Source organism: Microtus pennsylvanicus, chromosome 7, assembly GCF_037038515.1.
Source record: "Microtus pennsylvanicus isolate mMicPen1 chromosome 7, mMicPen1.hap1, whole genome shotgun sequence".
NCBI classification, from domain to species: Eukaryota; Metazoa; Chordata; class Mammalia; order Rodentia; family Cricetidae; genus Microtus; species Microtus pennsylvanicus.
In genome coordinates this window covers 92,496,464-92,507,816 of record NC_134585.1, presented here as the reverse complement: position 1 = coordinate 92,507,816, position 11,353 = coordinate 92,496,464, and the positions used below count along the sequence as shown (strand labels likewise).

The window sequence follows — 11,353 nt, the reverse complement described above, 5'->3', positions numbered from 1 at the left end:
CAAACTTAAAAATTTATTAAATTGTTACTTCCCTCAGTCTTAAGTCACTGACAGCTAGAATATAATCCTTAGTCCATTATTGCATTCACAAACATGTGTGGTCTCTACCTGACCCTGTTGAAGCGTGTTAACTCCTTTCTCAGAGATCACATTCACTTACACTGACAATTTTATCTTTAAAACCCCCATTATGCAACAGGACCCATACACCTAGAGATGTGTTTATTTGCTGAATCCCTTCAGGCTCTTTGGATTCCATATTCACCTTTAAAAAGGAATTTGATGTGTCCGATTTTCCATCTTCACTACAGTGGAAAAAGGAACGTGATGTGTACTGACAGTGGATCTGAAATCCCATTAATACTGCTTCACTCCCAGACTCTTCTTGCCTTTCCTATCCATCCCTTTCTATTCATCTTTACACACAAGTTCACCCTCCTGAAATACAAGGTTTGGGTAAGTCTTGAACGCCTGCCTTTTATCTAGGCTTTTCGAGGGCTCTCCTGACTGCTGGCTGCGTGTCCAGCACCTTCTGTTAACACTGGAGATGTGAGTGAGGCTAGGGGAGGGTTACAGAATCGGAACTGAATACAGTTCATAGTACAGGATTCTCTTATAGAAGCACGATGAACATGTAAGGATGGCCTCACTGGAGTAAGGTCTTGACTTGTACATGATATTAATGTCACCATCTTAACTGATGCACGTGGCCTGACTGTTTAGAGATCATGGAGCTATGCCCTGTGCTACATTAAAAGGGTCCCATGGATCCCTGCTGGAAAGGTCACCCTCCTCCCAGTGCCCACAGGACTATTCCCTCCCTCTATTCATGGGATGTTAGAACACGGGTGAAGTTTAAATAGGGGAGCAGGCATTTTGTAAAAAATGGGCATTTGCTCAATCCAGTCTGTATTTTTGAATGTTTTAGTTTCTAGCTGTCTTATCACGTTCTCTTAAAAGCATCATTTAAAATGTGCGCACACAATCTGTGCACTCTACACTTGGGACTGCCAGTGAGTTATGAAATTTTTAGCTTCTGTAAGTGGCAAACTAAGACAGAAAACATAACTCCCAGAGGCAGGAAAATAGGAGCTAACAGAATGGGAAGATTGGGCACTGTCAATCAACAGCACAGGATCTGAGCCAGAGCCCCTCAAAAAACTCAGAACTGGTTTCTAAAACAGCACAAACTGTCGGTTTCATTCCCTTGGATTCCTGAAATTTGCTGAGGACTCAAAATAAATTATTTCCTTCCATTAATTTTCTATAAATCAGTAGGGGGAGTAGGTCTCGTTATAACTCAAATTCACAGTTAAGAAAATATTATTTATAACCAAATCTACATGTAGGTCAAACTCTAATTTAAAAATGTTTTAATTGTAGAATAACTAGGAAGATGGAATGGCATGAAATAATGCAAAGAAGGTGGTGCATTAATTCTGTGACTCTTTAACACTATCTCTTCAATAATTGTTAAAAAATATTCTAGGTTTACCTGATCTAATGGGAACTCACCAATTGCATCCAGACAGGGAAGGAACCAGCATACGACCAAAGTAGACCTTTTGAATGTGGGTGACAGCTGTACAGCTGGGGCAGACAGCATGGCCACAGGAAGGGGCACCAGACTGCTTTTGGAAGCCATTCTCTTTGGATGGCTACTGTGCTCAGCCTAGATATAGTGGGAAGGGCCTTGATCCTTCCTTGGAGTAATATGCCTTGCCCTTGGGGGGGAGGGTTGGATCGGAGAAGGGAGTAGGAACTGGGATTGGTATGTGAAATGAAAAAAGATGTTGTTTTTTTTAAAAAAAATAAAATCAAAAAATTAAAAATATTCTAGGAAGAGCTCCAAACGTTTCCAAAATTTGTTAGTTCTTCTCCACCTTTCCTAATTTAAAAGCTGCTGAGATGGATTTGTCACTCATGAAAAAGCAAACTCATTTATTGTTTGAATTCAGAAAATGTAACTAACTAATAATTGAACTTACATACCAACCAGCAATAAATGTTATAAGTATTTTACTTCTTTGGACACACACTATGTAACTTTTCCTGGAGAAATATAAATAAATGTCCATCCACCAATCATCATCACAGGACACTGATGTCTAACTTTGCCAATTAATGAGTTTGTTGTGGTTACTAACAAAATCACAGTGTCCTGAAGGCAGTACCCCAAACCCACCCTAGCATGGTTTGACAGCCCACAAATCTCCATTTCCTATACAGCTTGCAGACAGCTTTGCAGATGCATCTCTTTTCCCCAGCAAATATTGCTTATATACTTGGGGGAGGCATCTTGTGAGCCTTGTAACTTTCAGGAGCTTTCTGAGTCCTGCATGTTTCATTTACGCCCTGAGTCGCATAAGCCTTTTTCTAACTGTTCATACTGTTCTCCCTGCATTTGTATGCTCAATCTTTTGAGCTACTCAGAAGACAGAATCACACTTAAGGTCATGCTCAACTTCCTTAGCGATCAGGGAAATGCAAATCAAAACAACTTTAAGATACCATCTTACACCTGTCAGAATGGCTAAAATCAAAAACACCAATGATAGCCTTTGCTGGAGAGGTTGTGGAGAAAGGGGTACACTCATCCATTGCTGGTGGGAATGCAAACTTGTGCAACCACTTTGGAAAGCAGTGTTTCGGTTTCTCAGGAAATTCGGGATCAACCTACCCCTGGATCCAGCAATACCACTCTTGGGAATATACCCAAGAGAGGCCCTATCATACAACAAAAGTATATGCTCTACGATGTTCATAGCAGCATTGTTTGTGATAGCCAGAACCTGGAAACAACCTAGATGACCTTCAATGGAAGAATGGATGAAGAAAGTGTGGAATTTATACATATTAGAGTACTACTCAGCAATAAAAAACAAGGACTTCTTGAATTTTGCATGCAAACGGATGGAAATAGAAAACACTATCCTGAGTGAGGTAAGCCAGACCCAAAAAGAGCAACATGGGATGTACTCACTCATATTTGGTTTCTAGCCATAAACCAAGGACATTGAGCCTATAATTAGTGATACTAGAGAAGCTAAATAAGGAGAACCCAAAGAAAAACATATAGGCATCCTCCTGAATATTAACCTAGCAGGTGATGAAAGGAGACAGAGACCCACATTAGAGCACCGGACTGAAATCTCAAGGTCCAAATCAGGAGCAGAAGGAGAGAGAGCATGAGCAAGGAACTCTGGACCGCAAGGGGTGCACCCACACACTGAGACAATGGGGATGTTCTATCGGGAACTCACCAAGGCCAGCTGGCCTGGGTCTGGAAAAGCCTGGGATAAAACCGGACTCTCTGAACATAGCGGACAATGAGGACTAATGAGAACTCAAGAACAATGGCAATGGGTTTCTGATCCTACTGCATGCACTGGCTTTGTGGGAGCCTAGGCAGTTTGGATGCTCAACTTACTAGACCTGGATGGAGGTGGGGGTTCCTTGGACCTCCCACAGGACAGGGAACCCTGATTGCTTTTCGGGCTGGGGGGGGACTTAATTGGGGGAGGGGGAGGGAAATGGGAGGCGGTGGCGGTGAAGAGACAGAAATCTTTAATAAATAAATAAATTTAAAAAAAATAAATAAAGAAAAAAGAAAAAAAAAGAAGACAGAATCACAATTAGATGCAGAAGTGATGGTTCCTAACACTGCTTGTCTTGAGGGATGCCACTCAGAGGAACCTCAGGATAAATCATTGTTGACTTGAATGTTACTTGCATTTTATTTACCAATGTCTTTAAGTCCAAATGTTCCCATTTTGGGCTAAAAGCAAGGAACTGAATGTTCTTTTAGATAAAATTTCTGAGAAAAACTGAAGCATAATTTTCAAGAAACTATAGAATGCATGTTTCAAATAGGTTAGAGACTATATTGCACACACTCGGCATTCTATGCTCCTAACAGCATAATAGTTCCTGCAACTAAAAGATTTCTATTTGCCTAAAAAATGTCAATAACAAAACTCTTCTTGGTTGCTGGAATTTTTAAAATTTATTTTTCTTTTAAACAGAAATCTTATCCTAATATTGGTACTAAGGAATCGTGGTTCGACAGAGCACTCATTTGAAACTGGGTAACACTGATTCAGTGAAACCTAAGTCAATTCTGCTCATTGCAATGGAGAATTATCACTTACACAAAATAGGATCTGAAAAGTAAAAAAAAAAATGATTGTAGAAGTAGGAATATAATGCAAATCAATGGAAAATTCTGTATTGGTTCACAAATAAAATCCTCTGTGATATTAGAAGTGCTCTAATTCATAAGATAATATATTATGGACTTATATTAACATACTTTTATTTAAAATTATAGTAGAATTTTGCATGTAGTTGTGATTCATCATTTTGAACAGGGATTATACTCTAAGAACTCCTGTTGTATTATACCATTAGATTTTCAGACAACAATGTGAATTCTTTCACAGTAGATATCTGAATCATACCAAAGAAAGGGTGGGATAAAACTATCATGTGCCTTTTAATTTGCATAATTAAAAAAATTACCCACATTGTGCTACCATCTATGAGTAAATTCCTAAATTCATTCCACAAACACCCAAGCAGCTGGAAACCCAGAACAGTTTGGAGTTTTCAGCTAAATAATGGTTGGAAGGTTTGACTGTGTGAAATTCAATAACTTCTTACTAAAATATGTCAAAAAATTTATCTGTCTACCAAAAATATGAGCAACATATTTACACACAACACACTTCTTTAATAGCTTCCTAAGGTGGTCTTCTCGAAAGCTGAATAAGAAATTCTCTAAGGCATATTTTGAGGAGGTTTCAGCCACAGAATTCCTGTAATTTCCTACTTTAACTTCTAAGATTTGAAAGTTTTCTCCTTCATATGATTATTGATGATGGCAAACATTGTCAAATGTGTCATTTACAAACTTGAATTAATTTCAGCATAAAGAATAAAAAATGAATTAGTTAATACTTTCAATAAAACAAATTGCTAAATTATTACTCCAGGTTACTTTTCAGCCTACTTTGGTTCTTCTTTGAGAAGAGAGGGTGGGGTGAGGAGTTCTGGAGAGCAAATCTTCATCATGAGTCATATGCCAGTCTCAAGGCGCTACCTTCTCAACCCTTTTATTTCTGTGGAATAGTTCAATTTTCTTAGTAACTGAGGATTTAGTGAGAGGCTGAGATTTGAGAGAGGTGTCTAGTTTATTTCAAGTTAATTAATAGTGTTGTTCCAACTAAAACATGAGCTCTTTCCAGTCTGGGTTATCAAAATACTTGCCTTCTGCTATTGGTAAGACACTACAAAGTTACTGACTTAGAAGGGGGAAAAACAATTGTCATTTGATGAAACTAGCTACAGAGCACTTGCTGTCACAGACTTCTTTAAAAGTAAGTGAACAAACACCTTTTTGAAAAATTTACTTCATGAGAGAAGTTGGCCTAAATATAGATAATTTTAAGTCAGCCTGTTTACTAAAACTGGCTAATAGGCTTCCTGGGAGTCTAAGGTAGGGGTTGTGTAGAGGAGAACAACATCAACAACAATAATAAAAGACAAAATAAAAAAGAAATGATAATTAAGAATTGTACTTAACATTCTTAATTCTGGGATATAATTTAAAGATTAATGTTGATGTACTTGAAATAATAAGTCCCTGCATTTAATTTTTATTAAATATATTTTCACATTTAATACATTTTTTCACACCCATATACACATACAAAAGTAGGGAGGCCTTAGAAACATGTTTATATCTAAATATACCTATATATAATACTGTGAAACAAAATCTGAATAAAAATTTTATTCCAACAACATTGCTCTATTTTCAATTTTGTTTATTGTTTAAGTCTTTTTTTTGAAATCACAGTGGAAATTAACTTAGGCTTATTCATCCAGTTAGTGCCTATTGTCCACTTCATCAAATGCCAACACGTAGAATCAACTCATTCATACACTCTATTTCCTGTGACCATCCCACCATTCATTGCCTGTCTTTTTTTCCTTTTAACGGCAATACTGTGATAAGATTGTGAAAAGGTGGAACTAACAGGTTTATTTATATATATATACCATATCTTCAAGTATCCAGAAAGCAGTACATTTTCTGCATTGTGCATTAGAAAACTACTGATGATATTACTTCTAAGTGTATGAGAGTGGCTCCTGGTGGGAGTGTCATAGAGTTGTATGTCATCGTGTATGACAAGGATTTACAGCATTCTAGATTTTTCACAACTCTTCCGTGTTAGTGAATGACGTTAAGATTTCATTTCTCTACTCTCAAGTGTCAAATGTGGGATTTCCAACCACAAATAAATAAAGCACACACTCCGCATGTGTAGTGCAAATGCCCAGTAAACAGAGTGACATGGAACAGGTCTGTAGTTGTCATCTAGTAAGAGGCTCGACAGGGAGGTCCTGATTTTGTGAAGGCTGTGACCCATCTCCCTGTTCCAAATGAATACTGTCACTGTCCCATGTCAGACACAATGACATAAAGGCTGCTGAGTTGGGTTAATGGAGTGAGGGAATGGAAACTCATTTGCACAAATGGGTGGTACAATTCCTGTCACTTCTGTGTAGCATGTAAAGTCTGACTTGCTGAGAAAACTTCAAACCCCTGCAGCCAAAGCAGGTACCAATCAGGAGAATCACAAGTGTTCTGCTTAGAAGAATTATATGTTGGCACCTATGTACTAGATTGTGTGACTCAGACAATAAAAGGAACAACAGGTGCTATTTTAAAGTTAGAATTTCAGAACAGTGACACCTGAATATTCAAACTTATATTAGACAATCCAGTAGTCACATAAACACTCAAACAAGGAGCCTGCTTCCAAGTGCCATGGAAGCAACAGTCTTCCATACTTTGAACAAAATTAAGAGCTCTGTTCCTTTGTCTTAATTATGCATATCAATTGACATGTTACTTACTAAAACAAGACAATTAGAGAATTCCTCCAGAGAAAAATCATTGGTGGGAGAAAATCATAAGAAACATGTGAAAACCAATTCCGTCGTTTGCTTCATTACATTTTCCTCCACAAGCATCCATAGTCGGTAAGAAAAGGACATATACAAAACAAACAAATAAAAAATCCATAATAAACAAGAATACAAAAATTGTGCCACCCATCTTTCTACTTGCCCCTTTGCGTGGAGTTTTGAGGGAAACAGTCTTTGAAGGTAGAATTGGAAGTGCACATATGTTAAACACTGGCAGAGAAACATTTGGGTCCTGTCTTTTCCTACTCCATTCCTGAATATGCTGTACTTTCAACAAATACAAGCTAAAACTCACTGACATAGGAATAGGAAACACACACACACACTTATCTTATTAAGAGAAAAGACACCATTCCTCACCTATAATACACGTGTAACATTTAAAACTAAGGTCTGACACAATCACTTAATTGATTTCAATAATTAAGGCTTCTAAATGGTTCAGTGCCAACTTTCTGCATCAGTATTTGAATGAAATACATTTTTGCATTTAGGGTTGTGCTCTTTACAGATATCTTCTCCATGGCATTTCATTAGTAAGGTCTGATGAGGAGTATTAGAATTGTTTGCTGACATTTAGCTTTGGTAGCTGTTAGACTAAAGTATAGCAATACAAACTCAATGACTGAACAGATTTGTTCCCAAAACCTGGGCTGTTGGCTCATTTTACTTTCTTCTCATGTTTAATATGGCCATTTCCTTTGTATTTGCCATTGGGGATTCCATTTTGGTAATGTCCATTAACTGGGCTATGCTTATTTCTAGACCACAGACTTTTGATTTTTCTATAGATAAATTTTGTCACACAGGACAAAATGAAGTAGAACAAGGCAGCACCAAGCAAAAGCACAAAGGCAATATCCAACAGAAAATACTGGCAGAAAGAAATCTGATGCACAGCCGAGCGGAGGTGATGGGCTCCGTCATGGCGAAGAATGTAGTCTATCCAATAAGTAGTCCGATTGACAGGGTGGCCGGGTTGATCCTTATGAATTTCCGATAACTTCTGAGCCCTCTGCCGATAGCTGCAGTGGGGAAAATCATATGATCATGTATACACAGATTCTGTGCTAATTGTTATCTCAATTTAGAAATGTGTGTGTGTGTGTGTGTGTACGCATATGTGGAAAAGATTGTTCTTCAAATAGAAAAAACGAACCAGAATATTCTAGATATTTTCCCTCCTTGAAAGTAATTAAATCACATTATATTACAAAAAAAAATTCCTCATAGTTAGATAATTGAAATTGTAAAGATCAGTTCACCTTTGTTTATGGCTTTCTTTAAAATGATAGTGTTTCCAGAGTTAGAAGAGTTCTTCCACATAAATAAAGCAGTGGGTTTTCATTAAGCAAAATCAAGGCAGTAGGTAAAGGAAGTAGGATTATAACATCACATAGGTTTTGGGTTTAAAAAAAAAATCACCCAAAGACTTTCTTTAGTACTGGGCAGTTGTAATGTACACCTTTAACCCCAGCACCTGGGGGGCAGAGACGTGCAGATCTCTGTGAGTTCGAGGCCAGTGTGGTCTACAGGGTGAGTTCCAGGACAGCTAGGGTTGTTACATCGTGAAACCCTGTCTCAAAAAACCAAAAAGAAGAAGACTTAGCAAGATTTGTTTCTTGCCTTAAACTAGAATATCTAGAATATAATGTTAATGAGACAAATTAGCCTTTTAAATAATGACTTCACCTTAAATGTGGAACATTTCCCATACATTTCAAGTAAATTGCTCCAGTTTGTAGAATGACTTTTAGGGAATGGCACATTTGTGGCACAAATCACTGCTATTTCTTTCTTTAGCAAGGCATCTCTTCACGTATTGGGAACTTCAATATTCTGCAGTTAGGATTTCATTGCAATATAATGAGTACAGCCTGATCTTTTCCTAATTCATGCTGGCTCACACCTCAGAGCATACTGCTAGGCTGACCTGGGAATACAGCTCATGGAAGAGTGCTTGCCTGGCATGTGCAAGCCCCTGGGCTCAACCTTCCGTGCCGCAATCAAAACAAACACGCAAACTACCTTGCTGAACCACTTTCTGTAAATATTTCCATATAATGGCCCCAAATTAGTGGCTCTCCAGCATTCCTGCACCAAATCCTTCCTTGAGATTTTGCAGGCCTATATGAAAATATTTTCCTAAGAGCATGTCTTGAAATGCATGATGTCTAACAAGGGAAACTACAAATTATAGAAGGGAAGTGCTCAGGTGCCTGAGGCACAGAGTATATTGCTCTAAGTGCCACACTTGTGACCAAGATATTGCTTGTTTTAAGGGACCACAGGTAAGTACCATCTCTAAGTCTACAAAAAGTTGCATAATGAACCTTGGAAGATTTGAAAATTTTGTATATAAGTTTAACATTTTTTTAAGAAGCCATTTTTTTTTCAATGTGGCATTTCTTAGAATATAGCAACAATTTTCAACTCATGGTTCAGCCGTCTTCCCCCAGGTACAAACAGAAATTAATTACTCTCTTCAGCTATTTAATATCATTTGAAACACACAATAAACTAAACATCATGCTTTTAAATGAAGAAAATCGCTGCTTTGTTTAACACTACCCAGGGCAGCTGCCCACTGAGACTTATTTGTGAAGTGGGTTAACTCAGGACACATCAGGAATTTAAAAGGCGAAATAAAGATTCTAATTCATCATTCACATGAGCAAACACATCTCGGAAACAGCGAGGGCTGGGAAAGCCAGCAGCACGTGTTTGCCAGGCAGGATGAAGAGCTCTGCTTAGACATCAGATATGTCTGCCTTCAGCTCATATTAGAATAGCTATGTGACTATAGGCAAATCACTAAAGGCCTCTGATCTTCAAGTGCCTCATTTCTATAGTAAGAACAGCAAAAATTCTTGTACAAGGTAGTAGCAAGAGTGATGACTTGATCACTGTCAACTTGAGTGAATTTAAAATTCCCTGAGAAACATGCTTCTGGGTATGAGTATGAGAACAGTTCCAGGAGGGGACTGAGGAGGGAAAATATAAATATGACAACAATGTCCTATTTCAGGGATTCAGGAAAAGGAAAAAGAAAACCAGAACACTGCCAGTATTTTCCACTTTCGACTTTCCTATCAAGGTGTGAGGAAGCTCATGTGACCACAGGTGGGAGCCACTACTGCCATCAGGCCTTCCCCTGGGCTAGCAGGATATACCTTCAAACCACATACCAAAATAAATCTTTCCTCCTCCAAGTGACATCCTGTCAAGTATTTGGTCACAGCCATGACAAATGTAACTAGTGCAAAAAGTATCAATAGTAAATAAAAGATACAAAATCTGACCCTCTAAGAGAGATCCACCTTAGTTTTTCTGACAAATCTTGGTGGCAAAAAAACCTCAGGGTCTCACAATTTGGATGACTAAATGTCTGATACATTTATGTTCAACATTTTAGAAAATATATATATATATGTGATGTAGCACCAATGTAAGGGATATCTCTGTGATGGACTTAGAGATGACTGCCAATATACTGTGTACATACATACATGTATCTAAGTGCCTGTGTATGGACCTGTGGTAAATGTGTTCACGCACACTGTCATCTGCCTTATCCCAGCTGACGTCTTACCTCGGGTTATTGATAACTTTCACCAGCGCACCATACAGCTCCTCTTCAGTCACTGTTTTCCATTCTAACAAGATCCCCATGCCTTTCGCCTGTACTCGAGTCATGGTATCATAATGGTCTCCAAAAAGTGGAATTCCCACCACAGGAACGCCATGATACATAGTTTCAAAAATACTGTTCAAACCACCATGGCTTAGGAAGGCTTTGATGTTTGAATGACCTAAAAGTTAAAAGGGAAACAACTGATATTATCACTGTAGATTTATCATCCATAACTTCTTACAAGATCAACACTATAGTAAACATACACTTTAGAAAGTGAATTTTTAAAGTGGTAATTTCACTGGTCCATCCTTTATATCAATTAAAATGTTTGTTACATATATCAACTAAAAGCCATTTTTTTAGGTAAATTAAACATATAATGTTAATCATGAAATATATGACAACATTCTCTCAAACACAATTATTTCATGACTAGCAACACACCCTTTAACTGTTGATAATGAAGAGATAAAGTCAATGAGGGTATCATTGACTGGAAGAGATGTAGTATATAATATTTAGCAGTCACAGGAAAACAAAGGTTAGCTTGTCAAAAATTTAATGAGGTTTACCTCCTAGGTAAGGCCTGTATTAATCAGAGGGATGAAAAATTTGCATAAGAAGTACAAGAAAAATGTGCCATTGTCCAGTAAATAATTACTGGGTGCAGAAATACAAATCTATGACATATACTTACCACGTACAGAACCATGTACG

The 11,353-nt window shown here is 37.8% G+C and overlaps 1 protein-coding gene across 3 annotated transcripts in view; it reads right to left on the bottom strand.

The window, feature by feature from the left end:
• Positions 1–5,811: 5,811 nt before the first annotated feature.
• Positions 5,812–11,353, bottom strand: part of Ugt8 (UDP glycosyltransferase 8) — a 61,364-nt gene continuing 55,822 nt past the window's right edge. For all 3 annotated transcript variants that reach the window (XM_075981448.1, XM_075981449.1, XM_075981447.1), the window contains exons 5-6: positions 10,592–10,811; positions 5,812–8,024 (exon numbers count right to left, since the gene is read on the bottom strand). In XM_075981448.1, coding sequence (XP_075837563.1) covers positions 7,661–8,024; positions 10,592–10,811 — 584 coding nt within the window. In that variant the 3' untranslated portion in view covers positions 5,812–7,660. The remainder of the gene's footprint in view (positions 8,025–10,591; positions 10,812–11,353) is intronic.